The sequence below is a fragment of the Thalassophryne amazonica genome, chromosome 4, assembly GCF_902500255.1.
Source record: "Thalassophryne amazonica chromosome 4, fThaAma1.1, whole genome shotgun sequence".
In the NCBI taxonomy this organism is placed as follows: Eukaryota; Metazoa; Chordata; class Actinopteri; order Batrachoidiformes; family Batrachoididae; genus Thalassophryne; species Thalassophryne amazonica.
In genome coordinates this window covers 141,787,444-141,806,593 of record NC_047106.1, presented here as the reverse complement: position 1 = coordinate 141,806,593, position 19,150 = coordinate 141,787,444, and the positions used below count along the sequence as shown (strand labels likewise).

Below are 19,150 nucleotides of genomic sequence, written 5' to 3'. Positions count from 1 at the left end.
CTGCCTGATAACTTTTGATACTGTTGATCTTGCTGGATGGCCTGACTATTGACCTTTTTCCTACAATACCAATCACCCACTTGTCTTGCTCTCTGAAAGACTGTTGCTGGAATCTGCTTGCTGTCAGTGATGTTTATCCTTCTGCAGTGGCCTTCAGAAAGAACGCCACCTGTGTACCGAACTGCTGCCTGAACTTCATTCTGAGTGTCGCCTGCTGGCACTGAGTTCAGAATTTTTGACAGCTGATATCCAGTGCCATGTGTCTGTTGGTTTTAATGTTTTGATTAAACCGTTTCACCGTTGTCATTCACTGTGACAGACTCTTTAGCCTGATCAGTGAAGCACAGCACTTCCTGTTGTCCTCTGTGAGCACAGCCCAGTGCTTGATTTACAGCAGATCCAACTGGAATAGCAATCTGCACACCCCAGAGGTCATCCTCCATAGGTTCTTTCAGCTGACTGGCTACTCAAGGTGTTTGGATGGAGCTTGTTTGGCCCCTCCTCCAGCAGCTACAGCTGCAGTACAACACATTACGAACCCCAACTCCCACCCATTGAACAATTTATAAGGTAACCCGGAGACCTGGGAGGCATTTGGCTCCTTGTGTTCCATGAACTTCAGCTTACAGCCCAGCTCATATCTGCCCAACACCTCCTGGGTGGTGTTTGTGATGACCCACTTGACCAGATAAGCTAGAAAATGGGCTGTAGTTCAGTGGGACTGGGGTTCCCGTGTCTGCAGACCAGACCTAAATTCTTTCTAAAGTCCTTGGGTATGTCTTCAAGGGAGGGGTTTCAGCATGAGAGGCTGTTTGAGTTCAGTTGTCCCTTCAACAGGGTTGGAGTTGGGTGGTGGGTTATACCATCAAATTCTGAACTTTGGCATCAGACAGCGGGTGTGTTGTGGGACACATTCTTTGAGGCTCTGATCATCTCATCCCTCTCAATCTGCCCACAGACCTGGAAGACCTGGTGGATCTTGCACACAAAGTGGACCAGTGTCTTCATCTACACATTGAAAGACACAGACACAGACAGAATAAGGGCTCTTGCTTGCCTCTACTGGTGGTTGGCTCTCACTGTGGTATTGTATCACTTCCTGTTCCGGAGCACAGCGGTGTTTTTCTGTATCTGTTGCTGTTTAATCTGCGCAGTTAGATTGATCTAGTTACCTAGATAACGATTTGCTTCACAGTGTAATCTTCACGTGCCTTAACTAAAGCACTCCTTCTGCTGAATCACCTCTAAATTATTTACACATTATTCACTTTGTGTGTTTTTAGGAATCCGCTAGCTTAGCGCAGCTACTAGCGCTTAGCCGGTTTAGCATGGTGGCTTCTCCTGTCTCTCCCGCACTTTTCTGCTCTGGGTGTGAAATGTTTAATTATTCCCCGGCCTCCTTTAGCAGTAACGGTACTTGTAATAAGTGTAGCTTATTCGTAGCTTTGGAGGCCAGGCTGGGCGAATTGGAGACTCGGCTCCGCACCGTGGACAAATTCTACAGCTAGCCAGGTCCCTGTAGTCGGTGCGGACCAAGGTAGCTTAGCCGCCGTTAGTTTCCCTCTGGCAGATCCCGAGCAGCCGGGAAAGCAGGCTGACTGGGTGACTGTGAGGAGGAAGCGTAGTCCTAAACAGAAGCCCCGTGTACACCGCCAACCCGTTCACATCTCTAACTGTTTTTCCCCACTCGGCGACACACCCGCCGAGGATCAAACACTGGTTATTGGCGACTCTGTTTTGAGAAATGTGAAGTTAGCGACACCAGCAACCATAGTCAATTGTCTTCCGGGGGCCAGAGCAGGCGACATTGAAGGAAATTTGAAACTGCTGGCTAAGGCTAAGCGTAAATTTAGTAAGATTGTAATTCATGTCGGCAGTAATGACACCCGGTTACGCCAATCGGAGGTCACTAAAATTAACATTGAATCGGTGTGTAACTTTGCAAAAACAATGTCGGACTCTGTAGTTTTCTCTGTGCCCCTCCCCATTCGGACCGGGAGTGACATGTTTAGCCGCATGTTCTCCTTGAATTGCTGGCTGTCTGAGTGGTGTCCAAAAAATGAGGTGGGCTTCATAGATAATTGGCAAAGCTTCTGGGGAAAACCTGGTCTTGTTAGGAGAGACGGCATCCATCCCACTTTGGATGGAGCAGGGTTGGGACCAGGAAGCAGAGTTGTAGTCTTACACACCTCTCTGCAGCTTCTCTCCCCCTGCCATCCCCTCATTACCCCATCCCCGTAGAGACGGTGCCTGCTCCCAGACCACCAATAACCAGCAAAAATCTATTTAAGCATAAAAAATTCAAAAAGAAAAAAATAATATAGCACCTTCAACTGCACCACAGACTAAAACAGTTAAATGTGGTCTATTAAACATTAGGTCTCTCTCTTCTAAGTCCCTGTTAGTAAATGATATAATAATTGATCAACATATTGAATTATTCTGCCTTACAGTTTAAATGAGTCAACACCCCCGAGTCACACTAACTGTCAGAATGCTCGTAGCACGGGCCGAGGCGGAGGATTAGCAGCAATCTTCCATTCCAGCTTATTAATTAATCAAAAACCCAGACAGAGCTTTAATTCATTTGAAAGCTTGACTCTTAGTCTTGTCCATCCAAATTGGAAGTCCCAAAAACCAGTTTTATTTGTTGTTATCTATCGTCCTCCTGGTCGTTACTGTGAGTTTCTCTGTGAATTTTCAGACCTTTTGTCTGACTTAGTGCTTAGCTCAGATAAGATAATTATAGTGGGCGATTTTAACATCCACACAGATGCTGAGAATGACAGCCTCAACACTGCATTTAATCTATTATTAGACTCAATTGGCTTTGCTCAAAATGTAAATGAGTCCACCCACCACTTTAATCATATCTTAGATCTTGTTCTGACTTATGGTATGGAAATTGAAGACTTAACAGTATTCCCTGAAAACTCCCTTCTGTCTGATCATTTCTTAATAACATTTACATTTACTCTGATGGACTACCCAGCAGTGGGGAATAAGTTTCATTACACTAGAAGTCTTTCAGAAAGCGCTGTAACTAGGTTTAAGGATATGATTCCTTCTTTATGTTCTCTAATGCCATATACCAACACAGTGCAGAGTAGCTACCTAAACTCTGTAAGTGAGATAGAGTATCTCGTCAATAGTTTTACATCCTCATTGAAGACAGCTTTGGATGCTGTAGCTCCTCTGAAAAAGAGAGGTTTAAATCAGAAGTGCCTGACTCCGTGGTATAACTCACAAACTCGCAGCTTAAAGCAGATAACCCGTACGTTGGAGAGGAAATGGTGTCTCACTAATTTAGAAGATCTTCACTTAGCCCTCTGTAAAGCTAGAACATCTTACTACTCATCACTAATTGAACAAAATAAGAACAACCCCAGGTTTCTTTTCAGCACTGTAGCCAGGCTGACAAAGAGTCAGAGCTCTATTGAGCCGAGTATTCCTTTAACTTTAACTAGTAATGACTTCATGACTTTCTTTGCTAATAAAATTTTAACTATTAGAGAAAAAATTACTCATAACCATCCCAAAGACGTATCGTTATCTTTGGCTGCTTTCAGTGATGCCGGTATTTGGTTAGACTCTCTCTCTCAGATTGTTCTGTCTGAGTTATTTTCATTAGTTACTTCATCCAAACCATCAACATGTCTATTAGACCCCATTCCTACCAGGCTGCTCAAGGAAACCCTACCATTATTTAATGCTTCGATCTTAAATATGATCAATCTATCTTTATTAGTTGGCTACGTACCACAGGCTTTTAAGGTGGCAGTAATTAAACCATTACTTAAAAAGCCATCACTTGACCCAGCTATCTTAGCTAATTATAGGCCAATCTCCAACCTTCCTTTTCTCTCAAAAATTCTTGAAAGGGTAGTTGTAAAACAGCTAACTGATCATCTGCAGAGGAATGGTCTATTTGAAGAGTTTCAGTCAGGTTTTAGAATTCATCATAGTACAGAAACAGCATTAGTGAAGGTTACAAATGATCTTCTTATGGCCTCAGACAGTGGACTCATCTCTGTGCTTGTTCTGTTAGACTAAGGTTAATTATGGAGTTCCACAAGGGTCTGTGCTAGGACCAATTTTATTCACTTTATACATGCTTCCCTTAGGCAGTATTATTAGACGGCATTGCTTAAATTTTCATTGTTACGCAGATGATACCCAGCTTTATCTATCCATGAAGCCAGAGAACACACACCAATTAGCTAAACTGCAGGATTGTCTTACAGACATAAAGACATGGATGACCTCTAATTTCCTGCTTTTAAACTCAGATAAAACTGAAGTTATTGTACTTGGCCCCACAAATCTTAGAAACATGGTGTCTAACCAGATCCTTACTCTGGATGGCATTACCCTGACCTCTAGTAATACTGTGAGAAATCTTGGAGTCATTTTTGATCAGGATATGTCATTCAAAGCGCATATTAAACAAATATGTAGGACTGCTTTTTTGCATTTACGCAATATCTCTAAAATCAGAAAGGTCTTGTCTCAGAGTGATGCTGAAAAACTAATTCATGCATTTATTTCCTCTAGGCTGGACTATTGTAATTCATTATTATCAGGTTGTCCTAAAAGTTCCCTGAAAAGCCTTCAGTTAATTCAAAATGCTGCAGCTAGAGTACTGACGGGGACTAGAAGGAGAGATCATATCTCACCCATATTGGCCTCTCTTCATTGGCTTCCTGTTAATTCTAGAATACAATTTAAAATTCTTCTTCTTACTTATAAGGTTTTGAATAATCAGGTCCCATCTTATCTTAGGGACCTCATATTACCATATCACCCCAATAGAGCGCTTCGCTCTCAGACTGCAGCCTTACTTGTAGTTCCTAGGGTTTGTAAGAGTAGAATGGGAGGCAGAGCCTTCAGCTTTCAGGCTCCTCTCCTGTGGAACCAGCTCCCAATTCAGATCAGGGAGACAGACACCCTCTCTACTTTTAAGATTAGGCTTAAAACTTTCCTTTTTGCTAAAGCTTATAGTTAGGGCTGGATCAGGTGACCCTGAACCATCCTTTAGTTATGCTGCTATAGACTTAGACTGCTGGGGGGTTCCCATGATGCACTGTTTCTTTCTCTTTTTGCTCTGTATGCACCACTCTGCATTTAATCATTAGTGATTGATCTCTGCTCCCCTCCACAGCATGTCTTTTTCCTGGTTCTCTCCCTCAGCCCCAACCAGCTATATAAATATAAATAACTAAATAAAAAATAAATAAAACAGATTAACTACAACAGACTTAATGTGATGCACAAGGAACCCATTATCCTCCAGTGCCACCATATTCCAGAACTGCAACCTCCCTAGAGTGTCCAGAAGTCCAAGGTGGTCAGTGCTCAGAGATACAGCCAGGGTAAGGAAGGCTGAAACATGACCACCACTTAACTAGACAGACAAGCTGAAACACAAAGACTGGAACAAGAAACATTTGAAGACAGATTTTTCAAAGGTTTTATGGACAGATGAAATTAGAGTGACTATTGATGGACCAGATGGATGGACGTGTGTATGGATCACTTATGGACACACAGCAATGAGTCACACTCCAGCATGGTGGAGGAGAGGTGCTGGTATGGACTGCAGTTATTAAGGATGAGCTAGTTGGACCTTTTTTATTTGGACTTAAAATCCCCTCACAAACCTACCCACAGTTTTTAGGCTTATTCAGAGTTATGTGCAATCAGTGGTGGGCACACTTACGATAATCCGATAACAGATCATTTTCGAAGATAATGTTTTCTTTATCGGATTATCTTTTTCGATAACTTTAAAAACCATTATTGGACCAATTATCTTCCGATTAATCTTTCTCCGATAACTTTTAAACCGATAAACAAAATAAATAAAGCTGAACAGCGACAAGCATTTTTAAAATTAGTTTAGCACTCACCTGTTAAAAGTTTTGTAACAGACGTACAGCTATAACCGCTGCAAACAGAAGAGAACCTCTGTTGTTGTTTTTAATATTATTATAAGCTATTAAATTTGTTCTACTACTAGTTTTAGATGTATCAGAGGTAATATTAGAATTTATCGGTTATCTGTAACTTCCGATACATTTTTGGGTGGTTTATTGTTTTATCTTTATCGAAGATAACTTTTCAGTTATCTGATTATCTGTTATTAAAGTTAATTTTTTGGTTATCTGTGCCCACCACTGTGTGCAGTATTATTATAACTATGTGCAAATGTCTTCCAATCATTTTGCATAAATTTGTTACAATTATTGCAAAAAAACAAAACAAAAACATTGTTCACTCTTTACTGTTTTTGTACTCTGACAAAATAATTTCCTTGAGGATAAATAAAGTTGATCTTATCTCTTTTTTTGGAAGATACTTCTTCAGGACAGAAGGCTGCATCACACGCATCCAAGTCCTCCACTTGTAGAACCAAGATCTACAATAACACATTAATACACGCACACGCACATACACACGTCACACACACATCTTCAATTGAGGGTCACGGGGGCTGGAGCCCATCCCAGCAGTCACAGGCTGTGAGGCGGGTTCACCGTGGACAGGACCCCAGTCTGTCACAGGGACACACACATGCACACCTGACCTGCATGTCTTTGGATGTGGGAGGAAGCCAGAGCCCCCACAGGGAACCCACACAAACACGAGGAGAACACACAAACTCCACACAGAAAGGCCACAGGTGGGATTTGATCCCATGACCTTCTTGCTGTGAACCAACAGTGCTAACCACTAATCCACCATGCTGCCCTGCACATTACATTTTTTTTCTAATTGCTAACGCACTAAAGTGACATCTATAGCACAATTATTTTAACTGACACACAGAGAGCAAAACCTCCTCAAGTCTCCAAAAGTCTAAACACAGTTTCTGCTCTACACCCATTTTGCACTTTTTAAATGAACTGAACATAGTTCTCTGCATAAGACACAACAATCTGACATGTTTGCAATTTCAAAACACTGCCATTCAAAATGACACGACAGCTAATTGGTCAATATATGTTCCACCTGGACAAAGAGCTGAATGCTTTAATGGTTAACATGTCAATCAGGAAATAAGCACCATAAAAAGAGCACAGGAAGAGGGAGGGTGAGAATGAGAGTGAGAGGTCGAGCTGGTAGAGGAGCTCATGGCCGAAGAAGACAACAGCTCTCAAATGAAATCACAGCAACCTCAGTTGATCATGTCATCAACCATATGGGCTGACGATGTGAGAAGGTGGACAGAGAGTGCAGACCAACTTACTGTGGCCTCTGTCATCGGGACATTTAGACTGGACCACAGGGATGGAACCAATGTTTCTTTCACACTATGTGGTCCAGCCCATGTCACAGTGTATCAGTTGGGTGACACCTGTTTACTTCATGAATGGCTGATGTCACACACTAACTGTACAAGTTACTCCACTGTGGAGGAAAAATCTTCAGGCTGCATCGTCCAAGACCTATACATTTGTCTTTTTTGTTTTTCTAAAGGACTGAGAGACGCAACCGTGGTGGAGGACAGGACCAAATGTTCACCAGGGTCCAGGAAACTGCCACTGGAAACTTGGTTTTGGAAAAGAATGAAATCAGATTACGTGAAATTCAAAGCCACATCATCCAAGATGACATCATCTTCAACAACATTCAGCGAGTCCGTCTGTCCACATCGACTCGCATTCTCAAGAGAAACCAAATCAGACTGACACAACTTCATAAGGTGCCTTTAGAGAGAAACTCTCACAGAAACAAAGAGCTCAGACGTGCACATGTGGATGTAAGTACAATACTGACTGCAGTACACTACACACGTTTTCCAGTCTAATGGATAACATCACGTTGACGTTTGGTCTTTGTTTTCAGGGACTACTGGAAATGGATGCTCATGCAATCCCACATGAGCTCATCTTCATAGATGAGGCTGGCTTCAACCTAACAAAGACCAGAAGAAGGGAAGAAACCTCACTGGCCACAGAGCCGTTATAGATGTTCCTGGCCAACGTGGTGGGAACATCACAATGTGCGCTGCCATCTCCAATGCGCATGGTGTCCTCCACCGTCATGCCAACCTTGGACCATACAGCACAGCCCATATTCTCACATTTATGGACAGACTCCACAACATTCTCATACCACCAGAGCGTATGAATGATGCAGACCATCAAAGAAACTGCTACGTTGTTGTAGTTTGGAACAACGTGAGCTTCATCATGCAGCCCCAGTCCAAAACTGGTTTGCTGACCACCCACTGTTTCTTGTGCAATACCTTCCACCATACTCACCATTTCTGAAGCCTATAGAAGACTTCTTTTGAGCACAGCGGTGGAAGGTGTATGAAGGTGTATGCCCAATGTGCACGTTCCTTTAGTGCAGGCTGTGGAAGAGGCGAGTGATGAAACTGATGTGGGTGTGATTCAGGAATGGATAAGACACTCAAGGAGCTTCTTCCCTCGATGTCTGGCAAGAGAAGATACTGCTTGTGATGTGGACGGGGCGTTGTGCTCAGACCTAACAGTGCGGCAAGATGCTGCCTAATTATTTTTGTTGCGGATATTTTTTCTGCAATTTTCTTTTTCAGTTTACTGTTTATATTTTTTGTGAGCATATTTTTGTTCATTCCAATGTAAATACAGTGAGGAAAATAAGTATTTGAACACCCTGCGATTTTGCAAGTTCTCCCACTTAGAAATCATTGAGGGGTCTGAAATTTTCATCTTAGGTGCATGTCCACTGTGAGAGACATAATCTAAAAAAAAAAAATAAAAAAAAATCCAGAAATCACAATGTATGATTTTTTTAATATTTTTTTTTGTATGTTACTGCTGCAAATAAGTATTTGACCCCCTACCAACCATCAAGAATTCTGTCTCACACAGACCTGTTAATTTTTCTTTAAGAAGCCCTCTTATTCTGCACTCTTTACCTGTATTAATTGCACCTGTTTGAACTTGTTACCTGTATAAAGATTGTTAAGAATCTGCATTCTTGCATCCCCTCTTGCTTGCCTCTACTGGTGGTTGGCTCTCACTGCGGTATTGTATCACTTCCTGTTCCGGAGCACAGCGGTGTTTTTCTGTATCTGTTAGCTGTTTAATCTGCGCAGTTAGATTGATCTAGTTATCTAGATTACGATTTGTTTCCCAGTGTAATCTTTACGTGCCTTAACTAAAGCACTCCTTCTGCTGAATCACCTCTAAATTATTTACACATTATTCACTTTGCGTGTTTTTAGGAATCCGCTAGCTTAGCGTAGCTACTAGCTCTTAGCCGATTTAGCATGGCGGCTTCTCCTGTCTCTCCCGCACTTTTCTGCTCTGGGTGTGAAATGTTTAGTTATTCCTCGGCCTCCTTTAGCAGTAACGGTACTTGTAATAAGTGTAGCTTATTCGTAGCTTTGGAGGCCAGGCTGGGCGAATTGGAGACTCGGCTCCGCACCGTGGAAAATTCTACAGCTAGCCAGGCCCCTGTAGTCGGTGCGGACCAAGGTAGCTTAGCCGCCGTTAGTTACCCCCTGGCAGATCCCGAGCAGCCGGGAAAGCAGGCTGACTGGGTGACTGTGAGGAGGAAGCGTAGCCCTAAACAGAAGCCCTGTGTACACCGCCAACCCGTTCACATCTCTAACCGTTTTTCCCCACTCGACGACACACCCGCCGAGGATCAAACTCTGGTTATTGGCGACTCTGTTTTGCGAAATGTGAAGTTAGCGACACCAGCAACCATAGTCAATTGTCTTCCGGGGGCCAGAGCAGGCGAAATTGAAGGAAATTTGAAACTGCTGGCTAAGGCTAAGCGTAAATTTGGTAAGATTGTAATTCACGTCGGCAGTAATGACACCCGGTTACGCCAATCGGAGGTCACTAAAATTAACATTGAATCGGTGTGTAACTTTGCAAAAACAATGTCGGACTCTGTAGTTTTCTCTGGGCCCCTCCCCAATCAGACCGGGAGTGACATGTTTAGCCGCATGTTCTCCTTGAATTGCTGGCTGTCTGAGTGGTGTCCAAAAAATGAGGTGGGCTTCATAGATAATTGGCAAAGCTTCTGGGGAAAACCTGGTCTTGTTAGGAGAGACGGCATCCATCCCACTTTGGATGGAGCAGCTCTCATTTCTAGAAATCTGGCCAATTTTCTTAAATCCTCCAAACCGTGACTATCCAGGGTTGGGACCAGGAAGCAGAGTTGTAGTCTTACACACCTCTCTGCAGCTTCTCTCCCCCTGCCATCCCCTCATTACCCCATCCCCGTAGAGACGGTGCCTGCTCCCAGACTACCAATAACCAGCAAAAATCTATTTAAGCATAAAAATTCAAAAAGAAAAAATAATATAGCACCTTCAACTGCACCACAGACTAAAACAGTTAAATGTGGTCTATTAAATATTAGGTCTCTCTCTTCTAAGTCCCTGTTGGTAAATGATATAATAATTGATCAACATATTGATTTATTCTGCCTTACAGAAACCTGGTTACAGCAGGATGAATATGTTAGTTTAAATGAGTCAACACCCCCGAGTCACACTAACTGTCAGAATGCTCGTAGCACGGGCCGGGGCGGAGGATTAGCAGCAATCTTCCATTCCAGCTTATTAATTAATCAAAAACCCAGACAGAGCTTTAATTCATTTGAAAGCTTGACTCTTAGTCTTGTCCATCCAAATTGGAAGTCCCAAAAACCAGTTTTATTTGTTATTATCTATCGTCCACCTGGTCGTTACTGTGAGTTTCTCTGTGAATTTTCAGACCTTTTGTCTGACTTAGTGCTTAGCTCAGATAAGATAATTATAGTGGGCGATTTTAACATCCACACAGATGCTGAGAATGACAGCCTCAACACTGCATTTAATCTATTATTAGACTCTATTGACTTTGCTCAAAAAGTAAATGAGTCCACCCACCACTTTAATCATATCTTAGATCTTGTTCTGACTTATGGTATGGAAATAGAAGACTTAACAGTATTCCCTGAAAACTCCCTTCTGTCTGATCATTTCTTAATAACATTTACATTTACTCTGATGGACTACCCAGCAGTGGGGAATAAGTTTCATTACACTAGAAGTCTTTCAGAAAGCGCTGTAACTAGGTTTAAGGATATGATTCCTTCTTTATGTTCTCTAATGCCATATACCAACACAGTGCAGAGTAGCTACCTAAACTCTGTGAGATAGAGTATCTCGTCAATAGTTTTACATCCTCATTGAAGACAACTTTGGATGCTGTAGCTCCTCTAAAAAAGAGAGCTTTAAATCAGAAGTGCCTAACTCCGTGGTATAACTCACAAACTCGTAGCTTAAAGCAGATAACCCGTAAGTTGGAGAGGAAATGGCGTCTCACTAATTTAGAAGATCTTCACTTAGCCTGGAAAAAGAGTCTGTTGCTCTATAAAAAAGCCCTCCGTAAAGCTAGGACATCTTTCTACTCATCACTAATTGAAGAAAATAAGAACAACCCCAGGTTTCTTTTCAGCACTGTAGCCAGGCTGACAAAGAGTCAGAGCTCTATTGAGCTGAGTATTCCATTAACTTTAACTAGTAATGACTTCATGACTTTCTTTGCTAACAAAATTTTAACTATTAGAGAAAAAATTACTCATAACCATCCCAAAGACGTATCGTTATCTTTGGCTGCTTTCAGTGATGCTGGTATTTGGTTAGACTCTTTCTCTCCGATTGTTCTGTCTGAGTTATTTTCATTAGTTACTTCATCCAAACCATCAACATGTTTATTAGACCCCATTCCTGCCAGGCTGCTCAAGGAAGCCCTACCATTATTTAATGCTTCGATCTTAAATATGATCAATCTATCTTTGTTACTTGGCTATGTACCACAGGCTTTTAAGGTGGCAGTAATTAAACCATTACTTAAAAAGCCATCACTTGACCCAGCTATCTTAGCTAATTATAGGCCAATCTCCAACCTTCCTTTTCTCTCAAAAATTCTTGAAAGGGTAGTTGTAAAACAGCTAACTGATCATCTGCAGAGGAATGGTCTATTTGAAGAGTTTCAGTCAGGTTTTAGAATTCATCATAGTACAGAAACAGCATTAGTGAAGGTTACAAATGATCTTCTTATGGCCTCGGACAGTGGACTCATCTCTGTGCTTGTTCTGTTAGACCTCAGTGCTGCTTTTGATACTGTTGACCATAAAATTTTATTACAGAGATTAGAGCATGCCATAGGTATTAAAGGCACTGCGCTGCGGTGGTTTGAATCATATTTGTCTAATAGATTACAATTTGTTCATGTAAATGGGGAATCTTCTTCACAGACTAAAGTTAATTATGGAGTTCCACAAGGTTCTGTGCTAGGACCAATTTTATTCACTTTATACATGCTTCCCTTAGGCAGTATTATTAGACGGTATTGCTTAAATTTTCATTGTTACGCAGATGATACCCAGCTTTATCTATCCATGAAGCCAGAGGACACACACCAATTAGCTAAACTGCAGGATTGTCTTACAGACATAAAGACATGGATGACCTCTAATTTCCTGCTTTTAAACTCAGATAAAACTGAAGTTATTGTACTTGGCCCCACAAATCTTAGAAACATGGTGTCTAACCAGATCCTTACTCTGGATGGCATTACCCTGACCTCTAGTAATACTGTGAGAAATCGTGGAGTCATTTTTGATCAGGATATGTCATTCAAAGCGCATATTAAACAAATATGTAGGACTGCTTTTTTGCATTTACGCAATATCTCTAAAATCAGAAAGGTCTTGTCTCAGAGTGATGCTGAAAAACTAATTCATGCATTTATTTCCTCTAGGCTGGACTATTGTAATTCATTATTATCAGGTTGTCCTAAAAGTTCCCTAAAAAGCCTTCAGTTAATTCAAAATGCTGCAGCTAGAGTACTGACGGGGACTAGAAGGAGAGAGCATATCTCACCCATATTGGCCTCTCTTCATTGGCTTCCTGTTAATTCTAGAATAGAATTTAAAATTCTTCTTCTTACTTATAAGGTTTTGAATAATCAGGTCCCATCTTATCTTAGGGACCTCTTGGTACCATATCACCCCAATAGAGCGCTTCGCTCTCAGACTGCAGGCTTACTTGTAGTTCCTAGGGTTTGTAAGAGTAGAATGGGAGGAACCAGCTCCCAATTCAGATCAGGGAGACAGACACCCTCTCTACTTTTAAGATTAGGCTTAAAACTTTCCTTTTTGCTAAAGCTTATAGTTAGGGCTGGATCAGGTGACCCTGAACCATCCCTTAGTTATGCTGCTATAGACGTAGACTGCTGGGGGGTTCCCATGATGCACTGTTTCTTTCTCTTTTTGCTCTGTATGCACCACTCTGCATTTAATCATTAGTGATCGATCTCTGCTCCCCTCCACAGCATGTCTTTTTCCTGGTTCTCTCCCTCAGCCCCAACCAGTCCCAGCAGAAGACTGCCCCTCCCTGAGCCTGGTTCTGCTGGAGGTTTCTTCCTGTTAAAAGGGAGTTTTTCCTTCCCACTGTAGCCAAGTGCTTGCTCACAGGGGGTCGTTTTGACCGTTGGGGTTTTACATAATTATTGTATGGCCTTGCCTTACAATATAAAGCGCCTTGGGGCAACTGTTGTGATTTGGCGCTATATAAAAAAATTGATTGATTGATAAAAGACACTTGTTCACACACTCAAACAATCACACTCCAACCTCTCCACCATAGCCAAGACCAAAGAGCTGTCTAAGGACACCAGGGACAAAACTGTAGATCTGCTCAAGGCTGGGATGGACTACAGGACAACAGGCAAGCAGCTTGGTAGAAGACAACTGTTATGATTATTTATTAGAAAGTGGAAGAAACACAAGATGACTGTCAATCTCCCTCGGTTTGGGATTCCATGCAAGATCTCACTTTGTGGGGTAAGGATGATTCTGAGAAAGCTCAGAACTACACAGGAGGACCTGGTCAATGACCTGAAGAGAGCTGGGACCACAGTCACAAAGATTACATTAGTAACACATGATGCTGTCATGGTTTAAAATCCTGCAGGGCAGCAAGGTCCCCCTGCTCAAGCCAGCACATGTCCAGGATGGTTTGAAGTTCACCAGTGACCATCTGGATGATCCAGAGGAGGCATGGGAGAAGGTCATGTGGTCAGATGAGACCAAAATAGAGCTTTTTGGTATCAACTCCACTCGCCATGTTTAGAGGATGAGAACAACCCCAAGAAAACCATCCCAACCGTGAAGCATGGGGGTGGAAACATCATACTCTGGGGGTGCGCTTCTGCAAAGGGGACAGGACGACTGCACCGTATTGAAGGGAGGATGGATGGGGTCATGTATTGCGAGATTTTGGCAAACAACCTCCTTCCCTCAGTAAGAGCATTGAAGATGGGTCATGGCTGGGTCTTCCAGCATGACAATGACCCCAAACACACAGCCAGGGCAACTAAGGAGGGGCTCCGTAAGAAGCATTTCAAGGTCCTGGAGTGGCCTGGCCAGTCTCCAGACCTGAACTCAATAGAAAATCTTTGGAGGGAGCTGAAACTCCAAACCTGAAAGATCTGGAGAAGATCTGTATGGAGGAGTGGACCAAAATCCCTGCTGCAGTGTGTGAAAACCTGGTGAAAAACTACGGGAAATGTTTGACCTCTGTAATTGCAAACAAAAGCTACTGTACCAAATATTAACATTGATTTTCACAGGTGTTCAAATACTTATTTGCAGCAGTAACATACAAACAAATTATTAAAAAAAATCATACATTGTGATTTTTTTTTTTTTTTTTTAGATTATGTCTCTCACAGTGGACATGCACCTAAGATGAAAATTTCAGACCCCTCAATGATTTCTAAGTGGGAGAACTTGCAAAATCGCAGGGTGTTCAAATACTTATTTTCCTCACTGTACATGTTCCTGTGACTGACCAGCACCTGGACTGGAAGCTGTGCTTGGACATTTCACTGATTTTATATATATTTCAAATTATTTCCAATATGGCCACCATCTTAGCTTCCAAGATTTCTTGTATTCAGAACCTCTCAATCCTCATTGTAAAACATATTTCCCATACCTTAATATAGTCATTTAGGTAGTTAATTTAAGCTTTTAACCCTTTGTGAAGCAAAGATTTACTAAAATCAGTGATACAGCGGCCATTTTGGACGCCATCTTGGATTTTGAAAAAGCTACAAAGGGGATTTTTGTGGACATTTAGTTTGTTATTCTACACATTTTTCTGAACCTGTTCTGAAAATTTCAGCATGTTCCACAAACTTGTTCTGCAAAACCTCCTGGATTATGCCTGACTAACTCTCTGACGGAGGTTTTATATGATAAAAATAATAAAACTCTTGGTAATAAAATTCTTGGTCAAATTAATGTGCACGTGAAATAGTCTGAAGCAGGTGAAGACAGACAGACGTGATCACGTGACCTTCACCGCAGTTCATTAATAGTCTGTCAATGTCAAAATGTGTCAAAATGAGAGGAGGTGGGACCACAGTCTGACTGAATCTCTTCTTTATTGACAATTATTCTGTTTTTCTGGAATGTTGCCGCCACGCAGACGGCTGCTCTGGGATTGGTTCACTGGTGTGGTTCAGGTGTGGCCTCAGCTAGGAACAGAAAAAGAGCAACAGTCAAATCCTGAGCTTGGTACCACACTGGTGGAGCTTAAAAACAAACGCTACCTGGGCAGTCTTTCAACAGGAAGTGAAGCCCTTCCAGTAGAAGTTCTTGCAGCCAGCTTTGCGTTCACGAGGGGGCAGGTTGTTGGGCGCGTCCACAGAGCGCTCCAACTCCATCCTTCCACCGGTTGCCATGGAGGCCACCTCTGCATCTTGCTGGACATCATCCTCTGTGTGAGTGAACTGGGAGAGTAGGTCCTCCACGGCACGTTTATTCCACTCCTGGAAATAAAAGAAAGAAATTAAGCTATTTGTATCAAATACTGCAGCTGATAAAGTGTTTCCATGTCAACACAAACATTATCTGAGAGGAATAAAGTAAAACTACTGATTTATTCAATTTATTATTTTTTTTCCAACAAAAACCATAAACACAAACGTGAGCCCAGATAACAAGTCAAGTCAGGTCTGGGAGCGTGTGCTGGGTCTGCACGTTGCTGCATCCACAACACCGCTGAACCTACCTGAGTCTTGGATGGCAACGACCACAGCAGACAGCTGGTCGATTCCTACATCTCTAAAATAACCATCTGTCTGCTGCAGCCAGGTGAAATGCAGGCGTGTCCTCGGCCTTCTCAAGCTCCTGGGATCCTCAACACTCAGGTCATGTGTGCTGGATCATGTACAGAGAAACGAGCCACATCACCAACGCTTCCTCACAATGCAAGTAATCCTCCTCATCCTAGGCTCTCTTTGTGACCGCTCATTTGAAATAAAGTCATTCCAGCGGTACCCAAGAATCCTTCAATTCCACCTCGTACTAAAGACATCCAGTCATCACCTTTGGTCACTGGTTACCATCCAAGACTCTCAACCATACAGCTACATAGACAGCACCAGGGCCATAAAGACAGAGGTTAGGGTCAGGCTCAGTCTACCCCAACACAAACACAATCTGAATAATTACCTTTAGCCCTGACCCTAGACCTGACTCACACGGTGACACAGTGGTTGTTGGACGTAATCAACAGCTGGATGTTTTGGAGTTGTATTTGAAATCGTATGGTTCATCTGGTATGGTGAGGGTGTGGGTTTTGTCCACGGTGTCCCTGCTGTGGATCGGTACCGACATCAGTGGATGTGTGGTTTGAAAGGGAGCATGTCGATTAGCTAGTGGCTCTAACCTGGGACAGGAGGCCGGCGCTGCGAGCACGCTGCAGCAGCCTGTGGTGTTGCAGCTCGAGTTCCAAATCCTGGTCCTGATCCTGGTCCGGGTTCTGGTACTGGTCCTGGTTTCTGCTGTGCTGAGAAGCCCCAGCAGGACTGCACAGAAGCAGCAGTGTGAGGCACAGGAAGCTGGAACACCGAACACGCCGCATACCTGCTGACACAAAGAGACAACGTCAGGCTCCGACTTTCAGCTGGTCTGGATCTGCAGGTCCTGGTTCTGATTGTGGTTCTGGGGTCTCTCAGGTCTGCTCTTTTAAAGCATCGCAGACCTCCTCCTAAATGTCACATGTTCCCCCCAGCTGTCTAGCTGATTGACAGCTGTTGTGGGCGGGGCCAACCTGTGTGGCGATGGAGGAATGTCGTCAGCGTGAGTTAAACAAACGGCTGGCGTCATTAGTCCTGATTGACTGGAACAATAAAAGAATAAAACTATCAACGCTGGCAGCATTCTCCAGCCGCCAGCGCTAATCTACAGCAAATACAACGGCAGAATTCCAGGCGGTGGCGGAATGGCTTTGAATTAACGGAGCGTTAAGAGGATTACAGACTTCATTAGCACTCTGTGATATCTCCATTAAACAAAGCGGCTGCGGCCCACTCGCCATTAGTCAGAACAAACACACAAAGAGCTCAGCGTCCCGCTGCTTCCTCCACACTTCCTGTCACACAAACACAGTTCCAGCTGTTCAGCCTCTGATCCTCTTCCCTGGTTTTAACTTGCATTTAAAGTCACTGTTATCTTGACTTATTTCTACTTGGTGTAGTTTTGTTTTTAATATCTTGTGTTTGGAGGGGTGCGTCCAAGTTTTAGAACGGGACCAGAGGTGGCTCCTAAAGGTATCCTAGATTACCTGGACATGGATTACAGATTCTCTGAGCTGCCTAACCACAGAAAAGATCTCAGATTTTCTATGTGTAAACCCGGACACTATGATCGAGATCTGCAGGGCCATGTTCATTTTTATGAATCGGAGCCGTCCAACCACGCGGTCACGGTCTGATCCTCTCATGCTCAGGCACTAATCCTGCCACAAATCCTCCAAAGTTCAATGATCCCACTGAAGAACCAGCTCCCATATGACACCGCATCATCCGGCCAGTCAACTCTCTCTAGGCCCGGCTTGTAAAAGTCCATCGATGTGAAGTGTCATGGCCCCTTGATGGACCCAATCCAGAACCAAGCTCTGCACCGTGTGGAAGCAGTGTGTGGTTCCGTTTGTTTTCCAAAAACTCTTGATGTAAAGCAACGCTGGATTAACTGAATAATGTGACTCCTGATCTGTCTACAGCTGATTTTGGCGAGACAGAGTTTGATGTGTGTTTTTGGTGTTTTTAGCCTTTAATTTACTTTAGTTGGTGCTGGTTTGTGTTTTGTGACATGATTAAATTGATAGGTGAGTTTATTGACATGCAGACAGCATCGTGTAACTATCACACGAGCTTAGTCAGCTGAGGTTTATTTGACTAAAATCTTTTTATATTCACCAGTTTTTTCCCAGAGATTTGTTTTTTCTTCTGTATTTTGAGATCTTTAATTTGGATTTTCTTGTATTGTTGTCATTTGCTTTTATTACTGGAGTTTATTTTGTTTTGTGCTTTGATTCATGGGACAGTTTGATATAAATAGACATTATAATTACTTTGTATAATAAGGAATGTATGATTTCTCAAATCTAAGTTTATATACATTCATTTATACAAAAGCTGAACTAAAACTAAAATGGATAAGATGAATAAATTAAGACTAAATCTAAATGACATTTCAGTTGACAGCAACTTAGACATCACCAGAATAAGTTGTCAGATTTCACACTGGCAGTCAAAGTGTGTGTTGTAAATTTAAATTTCACTTCTGTAAATAGAATTTGTACTCTGGGAATGTGTGTGTGTGTGTGTGTTTTACAGCCAGTATGAGAGACTTAAAATAAAATCCACCTCAAAGCAACTAAATGATGTCTGACTTACACAAAGGAGGAAAAAACATCTTGATTCAGTTCATGGGTTTGATTTAATTTGAACTGTGTAGAATGTTTGTTTCCAGGTGTGCAGACAGGAAGTCAAGTGTCCTCTCACAGGTTTGTCACTTTCCTGATGTGTAAAAAGAGGAGGCCCACAAATCTTTCAACAAATAAGATTTTTCAAAACAACAACTTCCACACAAAAAAGAAATTTAACTATTGACTAAATAATGCTGATGCCAGCTGGAGTGAACAACATCATCCTGAAGGTACAACTACAGGACACGTCCGAGGGACTAAACGACCGGAGGCAGAGGATGGAGACGGACACAGCACGGACGTGTTGCAGTTTGTCCTTCAGACTGTGGACTCTGACCCTCTTCTGAAGTGTGGGAGGACTTTAGGCAG

The 19,150-nt window shown here is 42.6% G+C and overlaps 1 protein-coding gene across 1 annotated transcript; it reads right to left on the bottom strand.

Annotated features, from left to right (window-relative positions):
• Positions 1-15,430: 15,430 nt before the first annotated feature.
• LOC117509306 (somatostatin-2-like) lies at positions 15,431-17,042 on the bottom strand. The gene is made up of 3 exons (XM_034168972.1): positions 16,739-17,042; positions 15,618-15,836; positions 15,431-15,542 (listed from the first exon to the last, which is right to left on the bottom strand). Exons 1-2 carry the CDS (start codon positions 16,931-16,933, stop codon positions 15,630-15,632), a joined length of 402 nt encoding a protein of 133 aa, XP_034024863.1. The 5' UTR covers positions 16,934-17,042; the 3' UTR covers positions 15,431-15,542; positions 15,618-15,629.
• Positions 17,043-19,150: the final 2,108 nt, after the last annotated feature.